The following is a 20,609-nucleotide window of genomic DNA, read 5'->3' as shown; positions in this document are numbered from 1 at the left end:
CTCAGCAATGGCATGCAATACCAAGCTGCTACTAATAAAGCAAACAGAATATTGGCATGCATTAAAAAGGGGATCAACTCCAGAGATAAAATGATAATTTTCCCACTTAGACATCTAAGGAGACGAAACGTGTCGGATAGGACTCCTTTGCCGCCATTTTATATACCAAAAGCGCTGTTTTATTTACTCAAATGTGAGTTTTTTCATTTTCAGTACATTTTTTATTGTATATTTTACGGCAATTATGCTGTGTGGCCCTTTTTGTTCTCCCCTTTTTAACCCATTTGCTATCCACGCATATCGGGTTACCATCTTTGAGAGATACACCAGTCCATGGACGGTCGTGGGTTCCGGTTACAATTTTCAGAGGATTCCATACTTACAGTGGTTGTCCCACAACACAAGCTTGTTTGACCCATCGAACGTATGTTCTTTTGGGTTCAAACATTCCGGTAAGCCTCCCTATTGTCGGTGGTGGTGTCTCTTTACTTCAAGTTTACATTTGTCCACCCTCAGGATCTTCACATGAAGTTTTTTACATATATGGGACGTATTATCACAATTTTTATTTATTTATTTATTATCAGTTTTCACTTGGACTTTTGTTTGAATGTTTATCACTAGTCACTGGGTTTATTGCATTTTGATTATACACATATTTGCATATGTTTTATTTCTATTTTTCATTTTTGATCATTGGGTTTCATTTCCTTTTTTTTTATATTTTTATGTTTTCATACATTAGCGCTGAACTTTTTTGTATTCATTTTTAGTGCATATATCCTATTTGCTGTGACAGCTGCTTTCCCTTTTAGGCAGCGCAGAATGATTTATTACAATAATTTCCTATTGAACCCTTGAAGTGTATGTCTCAGAAAAAATAAAAATAAAAAAACATATGCAGTTGATTTCTGTAATGTGTGTTCTACCCTACCCCTTTACCAATGCTGCACGCATGAAAAATACCTTCTCATCCATCAGAAATCCAGTGAGCTCAGAACTTCCTGTGCACTCAACCTGTGCTGCAGTGAAAACCGAATAGACCTTGTCAGCTCTGCCCAGTTATTTAATGCTGAACTACAGAACATTTTCCCTTTATGGAGACAAGGAGAGGGGAAAGAATTCTGTATTCTAGCAGAGAAGAAGTCAGGCAGGGCTGACAACACTGTTTTAGAGGCACTTCACTACAAGTTAAGTTCACTGAATGTTTAGCAAATCAACAGTTTTTTTGTAATACTTGAAACATTTTTAAAGAGATACATAATGAGCTAATGTACATGTATTGCAGAGATATACTAAATATTTTTTTTTAAAAATTGCCTAGACTTACACTTTTTTTTTTTGTAAATTATTTTTATTATAATTTCAATGTAAGTACAAAACAGAACAGAGCCTATTGGGCATACCAGGCTCGCTAGACTTACACTTTAACATGTTTTAATACACTTAGCTGATCCACTTTTTAGCCAATGGAGTGCACCACAATGCATGTTTACTTATATGTATGTGTTGTGGTACATTGGAAGGTTGTTGTGTCCCTTACAATGCATGTACGTTTTACCAACATGTGTAAACACACACAGCCTTATGCAAACTTATACAACTATTTGAGGACATTCCACAAACTCTTGCTACCTGAGAGGTCGGTTTTTGCTTCTTCACATCACTTGACAAGTACTGTCACCACACCATTAAACTAAGACCTGTCCCTTCATCACTGAGGCTACATCTGAACTTTCAGGGTCAATAGCCAGGCATTGTTCTGTTCATGAAGAGAACTCCTGATTAAAACTATGTGGGAACATCAAGCCCAGACTATCACTATACAGGGCTTTCCTTCAGACACAGCTGTCTTATGACATGTCATTTTTATCAGCACCACTCTTCTATCTCACGATGGTACCCTCTGGCTGTTTTATTGGAGGCAGACTTAAACCAAAATACTAAAATGTTATATATTGATGCTTACTTACCAGTTCTTAGATGGGGTGCTTGCATACATTTTATTTTTTTCAACCTTTTTTCCCTTTGTTATCACTTGGTAATCTTGTGAATACCATCCTTTTTGCCTTATGATGACAGTCACTCCTCCACTGTATCTATGTGGGGAGCCATAGTTGTCAATCAGGCTGGACTTCAACAGAAAATAGATGATATTGTTTGCGCTTCCAGTTTAGCTCACAGGAAATGACAGGACACTGCATTTTTGGCAAGGTTAAAAGGTGTATCTGCTGAAAGTATTCTTATGCCCTGTACACACGGTCGGACATTGATCGGACATTCCGACAACAAAATCCCTGGATTTTTTCCGACGGATGTTGGCTCAAACTTGTCTTGCATACACACGGTCACACAAAGTTGTCGGAAAATCTGAACGCGGTGACGTAAAACACGTACGTCGGGGCTATAAATGGGGCAGTAGCCAATAGCTTTCGTCTCTTAATTTATTCTGAGCATGCGTGGCACTTTGTGTGTCGGATTTGTGTACACACGATCGGAATTTCCAACAACGGATTTTGTTGTCGGAAAATTTTATAGCAAGCTCTCAAACTTTGTGTGTCGGAAATTCCGATGGAAAATGTGTGATGGAGCCTACACACGGTCGGAATTTCCGACAACAAGGTCCTATCACACATTTTCCATCGGAAAATCCTATCGTGTGTACGGGGCATTAGACTGAAAAATAAAAATGAACACAGCCACCCCATCTGAGGACTGGTAAGCTGTTGTGTATTTAATTTTTAGATTTAATTATTCTTTTTCTATGTCAAAGTCCAGTTAATGCTAGGCCCCATCCCTTGCCATAGGTATGTCTTATCTGGTGCAAACACCAAGTAAAGGGTATGAACAATTTTTAATACCAATGGAGGGAAGAATAGCATTCAAGGTCCATTTTCCCAGCCTCTTTATCTAGAGTAGATGAAGAGCATGTGGAAATTAATGGGTGTAGATGTCTTGGGAAAGGGAAGAGGATGAGAAGTAAATTGGTAATGACTATTGTATAACAATACTGTGGAGACAGAATAGACTGTAATGAGGCAGAACCAAGGTGTCCGGAATTGGGTACATAGTTATCTTGCTATGTCTATGGCCAGGAGTGGTTGAAACACGTCAGATTTGATGTCTACTTTTTATTCTGCAATAAAAAAATATAGTTGGAATATGATTGGATGCAGGCTTGTTAAGATTCTCTGTGTCAGGAAAGAAAGATTTTTCCAGTGTAAGAACTAGACATAAGCAAAGGTAGCTTACTGGTTCTGAGCCTTGGCTTGATGTGGTCCATCAGTCTTGGGATCACTGCTTTAAATCAGGTTCTTTCCAACTCATACAAGGAAAATTACACTTGAAATTTGCTAGCTTCTTTTGGCAATGCAGATACTTTTGTTTTTGCTTGTTTTTATAAATGCAGTTTAATATTATAATGATATATTTTAGGATAACAGTATAACACTGCTGTGATTGCTTATATAATAGGTTATACGGAAAATCCAGGGAATGTTCCACAAGATACAAGCCTTAGGTTATCATTTCATAACAAATGTATGCATATTTTATTTAAGAATAACATTTATGTGATCTATATGATTCTAAACATGCAAGCGCAGATATTGGGGTTCATTTACTGATGACAAATATGCTGTATACTTTTAAGAGTATTTGCAATTTGCTTAGCTTAGTGAATGAGATGAAGATATGCTGACTTCTAGCATCCAATCAGGTGCAAGCAAAAACTATTTTTTTATTTTCCTTATATATAATTGAGTATTCTTTGCAAAGTTAATTTTTTGCACATTTGCTAAACTAAGGGAACTTTACCTGGCAAAGTGAACAGCTTATCTGCCTTTAGTAAATCAACCCTGTGATGATAATGCGAACTAGACACCCCAAAATCTGCGAGAATATACAGAGAAACCGTGTCGTTTGAACGTCATACACTAGAAATAGAATAGGAGATACAAGTGCAGCTGAACCCCATAGTACACAGTGAACCCCTGCCCCCCCCCCCCCCCCCCAGACCATAATTCAGAAATGCACAACTCTTCCAGCAGGACCATAAACCTACTTAGCCCAGACCTGTTATTAGCTAAATCTGTAAATATCTAATTGAATGTCTTAATAGGAGGTTTGGAATAGAACAGTTTACAATAAATATCTACAAAGGTTAGTATTTCCTATAGAGTGAATTGGGATTAGCCATTGTAAACCCCATTAACAGGACCTAGCATGATACACATCCCAGTCTCACTCTAATAGCCATCATAAAACCTTAGAGTCCAGGTAATTACTAATCTAAAGCAGATATTCATCCTAGCTGATAGTATAAGGCTGGGTTCACACCATTGCGAATTGGATGCGGAATCTCCGCATCCAATTTGCAATAGCAGGAGCTTTTGACCGGTGGAGCCGGTTCACATATCTCCGCAGCAGGTCCGGTGCGTTTTGCAGAAAAATGCTGTGCGTCTTTTGGTCCATTTCAGATCCAAATTCAGCCCAAAATTCAGGCTGAAATCGGACCTGAAATGGTAAACCAGCATGCACCGGACCCCTGCTGTGAGCCGCATGCAGCTCATATGTGAACCAAGCCTTAAACTAATCACCTGTCATAAATATTTTAGCTGTAGTAGTTAGCAAATACACATTTCTGTTCACCTCTTCCTAGAGAATCAAAACTTCAGTGTATTTCATAACTCCAGATATGATAATAGTACAGCCAGAATAAGGACATATTTACCTGTATTAATAATTCTCAGCATTTTAAGCCCAAACACCACTACCCTAGAAGGTACTGGAGGTGCGATAGGCCCATTACACCTCCTAGGTGAAATATCCAAATTATTTGTATTCAGTCGAATGGTAATTTTATGCTGGACAATAATATACGAGTTATCAGAATGCAACATATAGGTATTAAAAGATATTAATATATATATAAAGCGAGTGTTGGTAAAGGTGACCGGGGTCTGACATTGTGTCTGTCACAAACCACATTGATTACAAAGGGCACAACTGCAGAAAAAAGCCATTGTAGGCCATTTTATTATCCACTGCTGTAACTGCCTCATTCCATCTCATCTCAGGAAGCTATATGGATGGTTCCATTATGGTTCCATTAACAACACTCACCTATTCCAAAAGCATCAAGTTTCCAATCAGATTCAGACTTCTACTAGATCTGCTCCAGACATGTCACCAGCATAGTACAGTGTCATTTTCAGGGCTTTTTTTTTCTCAGAGAATAGGTGCAGGAACTCAACCATGCCCGCCACACACACATACCTGCCAAATGGCATCAAATAGTAGCTCTTCCCTCTGCATACAACCCCTCCCTCCACTGCCCTCATCTTCTCCCCCCCTCCTTAAAAGCTCCACCATCTGTCATATTTCTTACCTTTGTTGCAATATTAAGCTGAAGAACCTATCCAGCTGTAGTACCTCCCAGCATACTATACTATACTACAGTCACCTGCAAGGGAGATCATGCAGTAGGAGCATCAACAACTGGTCACCAGGGAAATAATGGAGACCACAGAGGGTGCAGCCTACCACGCGCCCTCTCCTGCCCATGACTGCACTGAACCCTGGGCACCTGTTCTGTATCTCCCTTGTCCCTGTCCGGCACTCAGTGGGATCTGCGCAGAAGATCTGACCCGTGGGAGCTACTGGGAGATAAACTATCACTTGTAAATGCAGAAGCTGGACTTCAGTGTTATCAAGTGTTCGTGGTGAGCAGGGAGCAGAAGACCTGAGCCAGAGGTGGTAGAACTGAGTTCCCCCTAGTTCCTGCTGGAAAAAAGCCCTGGTCTAGTTTCTCTACTGTACCCACTTATATTTTATGATACATTAGAGCCCCTCTGCTACCTGGGCCCTTTTGTTCTTTAAGATCCCTTTGTGACAAAAGGGCAATATGAAAGACTTTGTGAGCAATCAATAACTTTTTGTCATCCTTGAACTGATATGAATACAGCTTATTGTTACTGATGCGCTGAAGAATATAAATGTACACTAGCTAAAAATGAAAACAACAGTGTAGAATCAGTGAACTTGGAATAGAAAAAATTGAATACTTGTAATAGGCTGCATTCGGTTAAAGAGTAACTCTGCTTTTGTTTAGAAAAAACAAACTCCTCTGGGTGATATATATATACATTACAGGAATTTTAGCAAACTTCATAGCAGACCTTTTGTTGCTCTGAATAAAAAGCTTTGTTTTAACCACACTGATTTCATATTAATTTAGAATGGAAGCTCCTGGTTCACTATTAATCAGTTGATGCTCTTTCTGTGTTCTAATGAGGAAAGATGCAGTGTCTTCATCCCTTTAGAAGTGATTAACCCTTGGGGAGTATCTCACCAAAACTTACAATTCTATTACAGGGCGTGCCTAAAATCTGAATTATCTTAGTGCAGACTTCTGGAAAAATCAGTAAACCAATCACACAAGCAAGAAATTACATTTTTGGAAGTGTTCTGTATACCAGCTGCGTATAGAACACGTCCAGGTTGCCATATTTTAATCATTTTAATAACATTAAATTAATACATAGCTTGTATAGCAATTGTATATGCTATATTTTTTTATTTGCTATATATATTTTTCTATAAAAATATGTTAATATAGATTTGATTTTCTAGCATGCATTTAACCTTTGAACATCATGATGTTTAACTGATGACTGGTGCAACAATTATTTTTTTATATCTATTCAGGTGACGCACGGAGCAATAAAAAGAAGAGAGATATCAATGAACGTGAGTATATTGCTGGTAAGATATTAACTATGTTCTGATTAAAAACAGTTTATGGAAATACTAAAAAAAACACCACTCAATGCATTTATATATGTAATAAATCTAATTAAATGTGCTTTACATGGAGCTACATAGTATACTGTAAATACCTGAATTTGACTTTATCTCAGACTCTGTAATCTCATAGTAATCTCTGCACAGAAGCACTCAGACTAGCAGAGCAACGGACAGTAGTAGGGGTCAGTCAAGTGCCCTGCTTTCAAATGTCTTGACAAGCAACTCAATGGTAGGAGAAGAGAGCAGGGAGATGATCTCAACATCCTGTTGCTGCTTCTTCACTGTCCATTTACAGGCTGAGGTGCAGGATGTGACTTAGAAAATGTGGTGTCACCAGGCTGGCTTATGCTGTGTGACAGGGCTGCGAATAACTCATGAATGCATGGACAGAAATACAAATAATTTGGAAGCTTTCATATATGTATTAATCTACATGTTGAGCTGTTGAATTCATATTATTTATTACCAGTATTTTTTAGGGGTACTGAAATGTTATGCTTGTTTGTACCATGCCCGCTGCCATTAGTTTACACATTGACTTTGTGAGTCCCTTGTGTTTCTTGTTTTTACACAGCTGATAGCAGCTTTAAATAAATGCCGTGCGATAGGTAGTCAAGAAGCAATTTCACATAAAAAGACTAGGCAAGGCAAATTCTGTTCCCTAAAGCAGAAAAACAGAAGAAAGAATGTCCTAGTTCATTGAGCAAAATACCCCTATGGAGGTATTTATTCATGTGTTCTTGATCTAGCATTGGTTTCAGTGCCTTGTTTGTATGTGCAATTCCCTAGTTAATATATACAGTATATTAAACATTTAAGCGAAGAACATTAGATCCGGTGTGCTTTCTCTTTGCTTCTTTATGCATATTTGGTTCTTCTGAGGATTTGTGTGCCCTTATTTGGGCAAGAGTGGCGATTCACCAAGTGCTGTTTGGAGGCACTATCCCTGAAGGGAAACAAGTGTGTTGTGACCTTTCTGGTAATGCAGGGATCATAACCTTGAGGTGAGCGGACAGTTTTCATGGTGGTGGAGACACGGGGCACATTGCATTATTGAGTACACATTGGCACAGTGGTGATTGGATTGGATCATCTATTGGACTTTTTATATTTTTAGAATATATGCATGTTTATTTATTTAGTGGAACATTCACATTTTTATTTATGTATTGTGTGATACATTTGCACAGGGGCAGGGGCGTACCTAGAGCATTTGGCACCCAGGGCGGATCCTATCTGGCACCCCTCACTTTTAAAATGTAAAAACACCCCACTGTGTCCCCTGCATACCTCTGCACCCCCCAATATCTCTTTGTCACTACTGTGTACCCCCTCTCCACAACTGCACCTCTGGACCCCTTTACATTACACAGCCCCCGCAGTTCTGGACTCCTGCACATTACACAGCCCCCTCGTAACTCTGGACCCCTTTACATTACACAGACCCTGCACCTCTGGACCCTTTTACATTACACAACCCCCTGCACCTCTGAACCCCTTTACGTTACACAGGCTCCTGCACCTCTGGACCCCTTTACATTACACAACCCCCTGCACCTCTAGACCCCTTTACATTACACATCCCCCTGCACCTCTGGATCCCTTTACATTACACAGCCCCCGCATCTCTGGACCCCTTTACATTACACAGCCCCCAGCACTTCTGGACCCCTTTACATTACACAGCCCCCTGCACATCTGGCCCCTTTACATTACACAGCCCCCCGCATCTCTAGACCCCTTTTAATTACACAGCCCCTGCACCCCTGGACACCTTTACATTACACAGCCCCCTGTACCTCTGGACTCCTTTAAATTAAACAGCCCCCCACAGCTCTGGACTCCTGCACATTGCACAGCCCCCCCACAGCTCTGGACCCCTGCATGTTACACAGCCCCCCATAACTCTGGACCCCTGCATGTTACACAGCCCTTCACAGCTCTGGATCCCTGCATTTTTACACAGCCCCCCCAGCTCTGCCCCTTCCTACCTTACTCGAGCATGCAGAGGGGGAGTCAGAACAGAGGGCAGGAACTGCTGGAGTTAATTTGGAAAGTTAACTCCGGCAGTTCCTGTCCTCTATTCAATGTTGCTCCTCTGTCCCTCTCTCTCCCCTGCTGTAAAGGAAACAGAGTTTTTTCATTCTCCTGGTGTGCTCTGCTGTGTGTTGCACAATCAATCTGAGAGCCGACCCTGGGTGTCACCCGGGTACGGTGTGCACCTGGCCCGGGCACCCCCGCGCCCTGCCACAGCTCGCTTCTCCCAGTTTGCCTCTCCCTGCCCTGTCATAGCACCACTGCACTGCCTAAGCTCGCTCCACTATCACCGCTTCACTCACTGGGGGGGTGCCAGCCCGACATCCCCCCAATGTGTGGCACTCGAGACGAACTGCCACCCCCCCGTTGGTATGCTACTGGCTGGGGGCAGAGTTGTGGATGGCTTAGTAAGTTGTTAGTATTTTGAATTTTATTAATTGGGTGAGTCGAAGCCAATGGAGGGATTGGCAGAGAGGGGTAGCAGACATTAAACAGTTGGTAAGGTGGATGAGTCTGGACTCATTCATGATGGACTGAAGGGGGGATAGCCTATGTAAGGGTAATCCAGTGAGGAGGGAGTTGCAATAGACGAAGTGAGAGATAACCAGAGAGTGAATTAGAAGCTTTGTGGTGTCATTGGGTAAAGAGAGAATGAGGCGGCAAGATTTGGACACTGATTGGATGTGGGGCCAAAAGAAGAGTTCAGAGTCCAGGATTACACCAAGTACCCTGGCAATATTATGAGCTCAGTTTTGGATACATTGAGTTTGAGGAAGTGGTGCGACATCCAGGTTGATATGCCTGTTAGTAAATTAGTTGGGATCCACTAAAAGGAACAGAAGAGAAGGAGGTAGAATTATAAGTGACAATGAGGTAACGATGTGATAGCTAAGATGAGAACCAACGAAGAATACAGTCATGGAGACCAAAGGAGTGGAGTTTTTTGAGGAGGAGGGGGTAGTCAACTGTATCAAAGGCAGCAGAGAGTTCCAAGAGTAAAGTACAGAATAGTGACCATTGGGGATGGGCCAAACACCCCCCCGGTTCGGTTCGCACCAGAACACCACAAACAGGCAAAAAGCTCTAGCGAACATGCAAACCCTATTAAAGTCTATGGGCCACGGACATGCAAAATCAAAAGTCCTCTTTTTATAGGCTTGTATGCAAGTTATTGCCATTAAAAGGACCCGGGTACTGCCCTTTTAAAACAATCCTTTTTAAAGGAGCAGTGATTTTAATGATGCTTAAAGTAAAACAATAAAAATGAAGTATTTCTTTGCCGGCAACCAGCAATATAGATGAAAAAAAAAGCCAAAATAAAAAAACTATTGGCGTGGGGTCCATACCAGGCCGCTTGCCCTCAACATGGGAAGGATGCTTTGGGGTGCCCCCCAAACCACCTTGTCCCCATGCTGATGGGGATAAGGGCCTCTTCCCGACAACCCTGGCTGGTGGTTTTCGGGAAGTATTGAATGTATCTGCATTGTTTGACACCAGTGTTCCTCGTATGACGTAAATGTTCCTTATACGACACCAGTATGCCTAATATGACACCAGTGTTCCTCATACAACACCAGTGTTCCTCATATGACACCAGTGTCCCTCATACAACACCAATGTTTCCCATAGGACACAAGTGTTCCTTATATGCAAGGCACAGGCAGCTGGAAACTAGAATCAGTAAAAATCTCTTCTATCTGGATTTGTTCACATTTTTATTGAAACTATTTCAGAGCAAAGCTAAGCTGAGATTAATAACGCCAATGTGCAGATATACCCTCCAGTGACTTTGAAGAAGAGAAACCTCCTGTAAGAGGTAACTAATCTGGAAAGAGAGCTCGCTAATAGTGCTTCACTCACTGACATCTAATACACCTGCTCACAAGCGTCAATCAAGCTTTGACTTATAGCTGTGTCAGCTAGATAGATTAATGCTTTCTTGGGCTTCTAAAATTCTTCTATTGCTTTTAATAAATCTAAGGCCACTGAGAGCAGTAGACTATTGGTATCATGTGTAAAAGGCACAGCCCTTATGAGAGTGATAGATTATATACTGTGACTTGATCATACAGAGGATTAAGCTCAACTGACCAAAATCTCTTTTTGTAAATGGCAGGATACCAGATCTCTCTGTTCATTATATGGCTCAGGGTAGATGTCCAGCTGAAATGTTTTTACTAGTTTTGAATAATGGGGGAAGGGTTAGTACCTCTGTCACTTCTTGTGCTGGACATGCATCAGGAAGTGAGATGAAATTATACCTTTGACTATTGTCACCTTTGCAGGTATCATCATCATAAGAAGATTTCCCTCTACTTCTTTTCCAGTGACAACAACACATTTTAGATGTCACTTTACATTCTCTGTCTCACTGCCAATAGTTGCTAGAACAAAAAGTAAAAGTGAATTTCCAGATCAGGGAGAAAAACATAACTGTAAATCTAACAGAGGTTCTAATCCTCCCTCACTTCAAAAATGGGCAAAATTATACTTTAAATAGATGAACTGCTTGGAGAATTCTCAGTTATATCCTTTAGGAATGGGAGTTTTAAAGAGAAGTTAAAGTGGAGCTATATCTTATTTTAAGGCTAAAGTCCACATATGATCCTAATTACATAGTTATATTGTGCCAGCCTGGCCCAATGAAAAAATTGATATCTCATACTTGAGGGACCACTTTGGAAGCTGACAATCACTGTGGTAGTCAGTGTGACGAATGCGGGTGTCAGATTTCTACTGAATTGTTAGACTGTTAGCCAAGCTATCAAGGCTGCCCTAAGGCTCTCAAACAACATGGCCACTAGCTACAGCTTTTCGTGTGTCCAGTACGTGATATCGTTACACCTCCCCCTTAAGTGGTTGCATGGGAGGGAACTACAATTTCCCTCCTGATGCAACCGACTCCTGTGGACTCGGCTTGTCGTAATGGCCCATCAGCATTGCCATGGGTGCTACCTTTCTTATGCTGAAGGGTGAAATCGTATTACTGCAGAATTAAGCTCCACCGAAGTAGTTTGCCATTCTCCCCAGCAACACGATTTAGCCAGCTCAAGGGTTTGTGATCTGTGATCACAGTGAAGTGCCGTCCATAAAGGTACGTTTGTAACTTCTGGAGAGCCCACACGATCGCAAGACACTCCTTTTCGTGGCGTATGCTACTTCCCTGGGAAGCAGCTTCCGGCTCAGGTAGAGGATGGGATGCTGCTCTCCGGCATCATCCACCTGGCTCAGGACTGCACCCAATCCATAGGCAGAGGCATCCATCTGCACTAGGAAACAGCGGATAAATTCTGGCGCCTGTAGCACAAGGCCTGAAGTGCCTGCTCACATTCTGGTGTCCAAGACACCACTTTGGGCAGTTTCTTTTTAGTTAGGTCAGTCAGAGGTTTGGCCAGGCTACTACAGTTACATATAAACTTCCTATAGTAGCCAGCGGTCCCCATAGACATAACCTGCTTTTTGGTTTGGGGGGTAGGCCAGGCCAGGATGGCCTCAACCTTCCCTGTCTCGGGTTTCAGGGTGCCTCCTCCTACCTGGTGTCCCAAGTACTGCACATCAGTCATGCCAATCTGACACTTACTGGGTTTGACAGTCAGATTTGCAACTGTCAGTTGGTCCAGGACCTGTGACAGGTGCACCAGGTGTTCTTCCCAGGTAGGGCTGAACACGGCGATTTCATCCAGGTAGGCTACTGCAAAGGTTTTCAGCCCCTCCAGTAAGTCATTCATGACCCTCTGGAAGGTAGCTGGGGCAGTCTTCATTCCAAACAGCATGATGGTGAATTTGAACAAGCCAAATGGGGTGATAAGCCCAACTTTTCCCCAGCCTCAGGGGCCATAGGAATTTGCTAGTACCCTTTGCTCAGATCCATGATTGTGATATAGTGGGCAGCCGCCAGCCTATCCAACAACTCATCAATCCATGGCATGGGGCATTCAGCTTCCGGTAGTCCACACAGAACCTGGTCGCCTGTTCCTTTTTGGGGACCAGGACTACTGGGGACGCCCAGGCACTGTGGGACTTCTGAATCACCCCCAGCTGCAGCATTTCCTTCGCCTCCCTTTTCACGTCGGCCAGTACCCTCAGGGAGACGCAATAGGCCGACTGTTTAATGGGAGGATGTGCCCGGTGTCCACCTGGTGGACAGCGAGGTGTGCCCTTCCAGATTTTCCTGTAAACCTGCTACCGTGTACTGCCAGCACTCTCTTCAGCCCAGGTACCTGGGTAGGGGTCAGATTTGAGTTTATTAGGAGTTCTGAGTCTACCTTCCTGGTGTCAGCTAGGTGGTCTAAAAGTGGATCAGCCTCCTCAGGCGCAGGCCTGCTGCAGACCGGCATGACATAGGCTGTGCGCTCATGATTGGCTTTGATCATCTTCTCTCAACCTGACCAAGTAGGTGACATTATTGAGACACTGGGTGGTTTATGAGCATCCCCATGCTGCTTTAAGTTTGTTCTTCCACAGTGGAAGCAGAACATACTCCTGCTGACCAACGTTATAGGTTCGCTCCCTAGCATTACGGTCATGCCACTGTTTCTGCCTGGTATGGGCCTGGGTCATGTTTTCCCGCACAAATCCCACCAGCGTCTCCATTTTATCTCTAAACGTAAGCCACAACAGAGACCTCTGGGTCAGCAATCTTGCCCTCCCAGGTCTCACGGATTAGGTCCAGGGGCCCTCTTACCCTCCGTCTGTACAGAAGTTCAAATGGCGAAAAGCCTGTGGACTCCTGAGGCACCCCTCTGTAAGCAAACAGCAGATATGGCAGATATCATTCCCAGTCCTTGCCCTGGGAGTGCACAAAGGTGCGGAACATTTGTTTCAAGGTGCCATTGAAACGCTTGCACAAGCTGTTTGTGGATGATAAGGCCTGGCCATGATATGCATCATCTGTATTTTCAGACAGAGAGCATGCATCAAGTCGGACACAAACTGAGGGCCTTGATCGCTAATGAGCTCGGCTGGGAATCCCACTCTTGTGAAGATTCCCAGCAGAGCATCAGCGACCTTATCTGCCTGGAGGGAGGAGAAAGCCACCGCCTCTGGATAATGCATGGCATAGCCGACAACTGTCAGGATAAAATGTTTGCCTGAACTGCTAAGGATGGCCAAAGGCCCAACGATATCCACTGCCACCCTCTTAAAAGGTTCGTCAATCACAGGCAAAGGTTTTAGTGGAGCCCTGTGTACATCCTCTACCTTGACAACTTGCTGGCAGGTAACACAGGACCAACAGAAGTCAGCTATGTCAGCGAGCATCGTAGGCCAATAAACGTTATGTATCAACTGCCCTCGGGTCTTAGTGATCCCCAAGTGCCCTTCTAGGGGAGTCTCATGAGCCACTTTTAGCAGCTGTCCCCTAAATTGATTGGGTACAACCAGCTGCCTGCTACTTATGTCAGCCTCATTCCCCTCTGCAGGCAAACCTTCTCTGTACAGTTTCCCTTTGTCCCAGAAGAACTTTTGTTTGTCATTCTCTGCAGCTAGACTCCTGAGCTGTGCTAGTGTTTGGTCTGTCTGCAGTGCTGTTTCAAAGGTGGAACGACAAGTCCCAGCCAGCAGTCCTGTGGCAAACAAGGACGGCTGCTGAGGCTCAACAGAGGTGGAGTCCACTGGGTCAGAACAGGGAGAGGGCCCAGAGACCTCATCATGCTGTTCTGCGATCAGGGCCTGCACCTCGGCTGCCTTTCAGCACTGTGAGTGACCACCAATGATGGCAATGCATTATCATCCTCATCCTCATCACATTTACCATTGCAGGATCATTGGAACATATATCTGTTACCATCACAAGCAAGGGGTCTCCTCTCCTGTCTCTGAAGAAGGAGGACCTTGCACTTCAACTCCACCCCCCACCCCCCTGTCCATCCACTGGTTGCCCAGATTATACCTCAACCTCTGTAAACAGTACCTTGGTAGGTCCAGAGAATTTGTGGGAGCATCCTGGGTGCTCTTAACAGGGGCATATTAAGAAACAAGGGTACCTAAATCAGCACCCAACAACACAGCATTGGGGATCTCCTCCAAGACACCCACCTCTCTCATCCCACTTCTGGCATCCCAGTCGATAAAAACATAGGCATGGGGTACACGGGAACGGGTTCCCCCAACTTAATTGAGGGTAAGAAACTTCTCTGGGTTGATGTCTGTTTCTTCTATCACCTCTGGTCTGACCAAAAGTGACTTCAGCTCCGGTGTCACGAAAGCCTGTTACAGTCCGGTGGCCTACGATGGCTGGCTGCAAGTTGGCATTGGTTCCTGGAGGTTTCCCACTGCCGAACAGCACAGCAGAAGGGTTGCTGGCCAGATGGCCAGGTGATGTCATCTTCTTCTGCTCAGGGCACTGCATCCTGAGATGTCCGGCTTTCGCACAGTTGTAGCATCTGCGGTTGTCAGGCGGGAATGCCTTGGCACTAGGAACTGCAGGTTCTGGCCACTGAGGGACTTGGTTGGCAGGTAGAGGCGGGGTTTCCGTGTGTGATTTCCCTCCTTTCCAGCCATTCAGAGGAGCCTTGCGATGATCAGATACCCAAGAGTGGATATAGGTATCTGCCAGTTCTGCTGTTGCTTTGGCAGAGGTTGGCTTTCGCTCCAGCACAAACTGTCTAACGTCTGTAGGACAGATTTGCAAAAGTTGATCTTCAATCATAAAATCTTCCAGGGAGTCAAAAGAATCGGCTTTCAAGCCTTTAGTCCACTGCCGGAATGTGGTGCGTAAGCGACTTACCACATCCAGGTATGAGTCCCCAGGCCCCTTTTGCAAGGACCTAAAACACTTCTGGTACACTTCTGGGGTTAGGTGAAACTTTTGGATGATCACAGCCTTTAGTGCCTCATAATCATCACCCTGCTCTTCTGACAGTTCGACATAAGCATCCAGGGCCTTGCCTTGTAGCCCTGGCGTCAGGTACCGGGCCCATTGTGGTGGAGGCAGATGGTACTGAGGGCAAGTTTTTTTCAAACGACAGTAGATACACCTCAATGTCACCGTCCTTTTCCATAACGGGAAATTTGGCTGCCGGGATCACTGGCAGAGAGGCATCCCTGTGCTCTAGGGATCCGAGGTTCTGAGCTTGTCGCGGCGGCTGGAGCCTAGTCATCTCTAACTTATCCCGACGATCAGCCTCCCTCTGCGCCGCCTCTCTCTCAGCCTGGCGTTCCGCAGCCTCTCTTTCAGCCCTGCGTTCTTCTCGCTCGGCCTGGCGCTCAAGAAACTGCAGGTACACCATCCATCTCCCTGAGGTGTTGTAGCGTTTCCTGCATTTAAGGAGAGTCTCTGCTGGTTTCAGGCAATATGGTGCTGGCCTGCTCAGGCGGTAGCTTGGAGGTGACAATCAGTGGTATTCCAGTGTCAGTCTCTGCTGGCCCATCCGAAGAGGCTGCCTCTGAACCACTGGGCTCTGGAGTAGAGGATACCCTTTCTGGGCCAGTTCGTCCCGGGTTCTGGTCTGCCCATATATCATACTCCTGTAGGGGATGTATCAAGCCTTTCACAATTTTTACCACCTACATCAATTCCTCTTGCTGCATGCTCAGCAGTCATTTTTGCTCATCTTTTTATATGCTGATAACTCAGACATGTTGCAAGCAGAAAAGATAGAACAGAAAGCAGAGACAGGAGGAAGGGGTAGGAAGGAGCTGTTGCTGTATGTCTCTCTTCAACAAAATATATAATATATGGGGGGTAGTGTATATAATTTATGGGGGTTAATGTGTATATAATACTGTACATGGGGTTTAGTGTATATATAATATATGGGGGGTAGTTTATATAATTTATGGGAGGTAGTGTGTATGTAATATATGGGGGGTAGTGTATATAATTTATGGGGGGTAGTGTGTATATAATTTATGGGGGGTAGTGTATATATAATACATGGGGGGTAGTGTATATAATCTATGGAGGGTAGTGTGTATATAATATACGGGGGTTAGTGTATATATAATATATGGGGGTAGTGTATATCATTTATGGGGGGTAGTGTATATAATTTATGGGGGGTAATTTATATAATTTATGGGGGGTAGTGTATATAATTTATGGGGGGGGTAGTGTGTATATAATATATGGGGGTTAGTGTATATAATTTATGGGGGGTAGTGTGTATATAATACATGGGGGTAGTGTATATATAATATATGGGGGTTGGTGTATATAATTTATGGGGGGTAGTGTGTATATAATATATGGGGGGTTAGTGTACATATAATATACGGGGAGTAGTGTATTTTATTGGGTGGGTTATGTATATAATTTATGGGGGGTAGTGTATATAATTTATGGGGGGTAGTGTGTATATAATATATGGGGGGTGGTGTATATCATTTATGGGGGTTAGTGTGTATAAAATATATCCGGGGTAGTGTGTATATAATACATTGGGTTTAGTGTATCTATAATTTATGGGGGGGTAGTGTGTATATATGTAGCGCTGACAACTTTTGTTTTTAGCCATATGTGTGTTATACAGTACATAAGTTGTTATAGTGCCATCTTGTGGACAATTGAAAAGGTACAATACTTTTACGTTTCATGATTAAGTGAACTGACATGGAAGTGATTGATTGTTTACTTCGGAACTTTAACTCTGACCCACCCACAATGCTCCTGGACAAGAGGAGAACTGAACTGCATTGTGGGAGGATATAAAAGGGTAAGGAGCGGCCATCTTAGGTCTCTTGTTCCTGGGACGCGTGGCCTGCCAGCAGAACTCTGTGGGTGTGTGTGTCCCTGCCGTCGTATCACAGTGTGCTGGAGAAGCAGAAGTGATCGTTCCGGAGACCCGTGGGGAGGTAACCGAGGACTCCTGGTCGTTAGTGAACGGAACAGTGTGACGGCGTGATGGTGCCTCCATACAGACTGAGAACTGCTGAAATGGAGACATCCATCTGCCTGGATCCCGTGTGGTGAGAGGGTTAACGCCCGGAAGTTTGTTTAATACTACACACACATTTAGAACTGTTACAGAGTGTTGCTGGGACTGTTAGTCCCACAGAACAAGTTAAGTTGGAAAACAGTACATCTGCATAGACTTCAGTATTCAAGAGCGGATGCTAGATGTTTGTCTTCTTCATATAAGAACACTTAGTCAGTCTGCCGGATTATAACTGCTTTAGTGTATTACCTTACACTGCGCAACACCCAAGAGGAACCCCTTGTGGATTACAATTACAAGTTCTTAGCTAGCGAAGACTGAAGACGTCAAGGCTATCTTTTTCATTGCAGGGCCCTGCATTTAGTTACCAAGGATAGTGACTTTACAGTTTAGAGCAGGGGGAGCTCCATGGTATAGATATATACAATTAGGTATATTTGTGTGTGTTACCAATTGTCATAACTATTTAGTACACTATTGCACTACGTTTGTGTGATAGTGCAGTCATTGTAATAACCCTTTATATAAATATACTACTTACTCAAAGAAAGAAGTTATTTCTGGTTATTATTGAAGTTTGTGTGCAGTGTTGTTATTTCTCCTGCAGGTGGAGCTACAGACACCCAGGTAGAGGTAAATATAAACATAAGTGTATATTGTGGGTTAAAGTCAATACTCATATCATAACAACACTGCACTACAGCTGTGCCAAGGGGATTGAACAATTTAAGAGGGGTAAAGAGATAAGAGGACAGGCCCGCTTTAAACCAGCAGCTCCACCGAGAGTTATTGCTACATATAATTTAGGGGGGGGGGGGTAGTGTGTATATAATATATGGGGGGTGGTGTGTATATAATACATGGGGGTAGTGTGTATATATAATATATGGGGATTAGTGTATATAATTTATGGGGGGTAGTGTGTATATAATATATGGAGGTAGTGTATATAATTTATGGGGGGGTAGTTTGTATATAATATATGGGGATTAGTGTATATAATTTATGGGGGGGTAGTTTGTATATAATATATGGGGGTTAGTGTATATATAATTTATGGGGGGTAGTGTATATAATTTATGGGGGTAGTGTATATATAATATATGGGGTAGTGTATATACTATATAGGGGTTAGTGTATATAATTTATGGGGGGTAGTGGATATAATTTATGGGGGGTAGTGTGTATATAATATATGGGGAGTAGTGTGTATATAATATATGGGGGGTAGTGTGTAGATAATATATGGGGGGTAGTGTGTATATAATACATGGGTGTATTGTATATATAATATATGGGGGTTAGTGTATATAATTTATGGGGGGTAGTGTATATAATTTATGGGGGGGGGTAGTGTGTATATAATATATAGGGGTTAGTGTATATATAATATATGGGGGGTAGTATATATAATTTATGGGGGGTAGTGTATGCAGTGGCTTCATTTGATGGGGCACAGTGGCTGTATTTGATGGACACAGTGGCTGCATTTGATGTGGCACAGTGGCTGAATTTTATGGGGCACAGTAGCTGCATTTGATGGGCACAGTGGCTGCAATTGATGGGCACAGTGGCTGCATTTGATGGCACAGTGGCTTAATTTTATGGGGCACAGTGGCTGCATTTGATGGCACAGTGGCTTCATTTTATGGGGCACAGTAGCTGCATTTGATGGGCACAGTGGCTGCAATTGATGGGCACAGTGGCTGCATTTGATGGCACAGTGGCTTCATTTTATGGGGCACAGTGGCTGCATTTGATGGCACAGTGGCTTCATTTTATGGGGCACAGTAGCTGCAATTGATGGGCACAGTGGCTGCAATTGATGGGCACAGTGGCTGCATTTGATGGCACAGTGGCTTCATTTTATGGGGCACAGTGGTTGCATTTGATGGGCACAGTGGCTTCATTTGATGGGCACAGTGGCTGCATTTGATGGCACAGTGGCTGCATTTTTTGGACACAGTGGCTGCAATTGATGGCACAGTAAGGCTGCAATTGATGTTTTTTTTCAGTATTTTTCAGAATTTGTTTGTTTGCACACCCCCCCTCCAAAAAAAAAAAAAAGCACCAGCCGCCACTGGATCAGGAGTGCCTTGCATACAGAGTGCAGAGTTCAGGAGTACACTACATACAAAGTGCAGGGTTCAGGTGTGTGCTATGTACAGAGTGCAGAGTTCAGGAGTGCATGACATACAATGTGTAAAGTTCAGGAGTACACTGCATACAGAGTTCAAAGTTCATGAATGCCTTGCATAGAGAATGCAGAGTTCAGGAGTGCCTTGCATACAGAGTGCAAAGATGAGGAGTGCGCTATGTACAAAGTTCAGCGTTCAGGTGTGCACTATGTACAGAGTGCAGAGTTCAGGAGTGCATTACATACAGAGTGTAAAGTACAGAGTTCAAGAGGGCATGACATACTGTGTCTAAAATTCAAAAGTGCCCTGCGTACAGAGTGCACAGTTCAGGAGTGCCATGTATACAGAGTTGCACTATGTACAAAGTGCAGGGTTCAGGAGTGTCATGCATACAGAGTGCAGAGTTTAGGAGTGTGCTATGTACAGAGTGCAGAGTTTAGGAGTGTGCTATGTACAGAGTGCAGAGTTCAGGAGTGTCATGCATACAGAGTGCAGAGTTCAGGAGTGTCATGCATACAGAGTGCAGAGTTCTGGAGTGTGCTATGTACAGGGTTCAGGAGTGCATAAGTCATTGGTCAGTTTACAACAAAAATGGACTCCTCCATTTCCCCCAAATCACCTCCTCCCCCAGTACAGAGCTCTCCTCCCACCCCCAAATTCCCTTGACAGTACCTGATATAGAACAGCTGCTACAGATTGTCTCAGTAGCAGAGTAGAGAGTGCAGGCTGTGGGACAGGCACAGCTTTCAGC

General features: G+C 43.5%; 1 protein-coding gene across 2 annotated transcripts in view; it reads left to right on the top strand.

Moving 5' to 3' along the window:
* The window catches only part of LOC141139439 (kyphoscoliosis peptidase-like), a 93,471-nt gene that overhangs the window by 15,836 nt on the left and 57,026 nt on the right, over positions 1-20,609 (top strand). The window contains exon 3 of one of the 2 annotated variants that reach the window (XM_073625515.1): positions 6,709-6,750. In XM_073625515.1, the coding sequence (XP_073481616.1) occupies positions 6,709-6,750 (42 nt within the window). Of the gene's footprint in view, positions 1-6,708; positions 6,766-20,609 lie in introns of both variants that reach the window. The other variant, XM_073625514.1, reaches the window with a different exon arrangement.

This window comes from Aquarana catesbeiana, linkage group LG04 (genome assembly GCF_042186555.1).
Source record: "Aquarana catesbeiana isolate 2022-GZ linkage group LG04, ASM4218655v1, whole genome shotgun sequence".
Lineage (NCBI taxonomy): Eukaryota > Metazoa > Chordata > Amphibia > Anura > Ranidae > Aquarana > Aquarana catesbeiana.
Note: the sequence above shows the minus strand (reverse complement) of the source record. Positions and strands in the feature narration are given on the sequence as shown.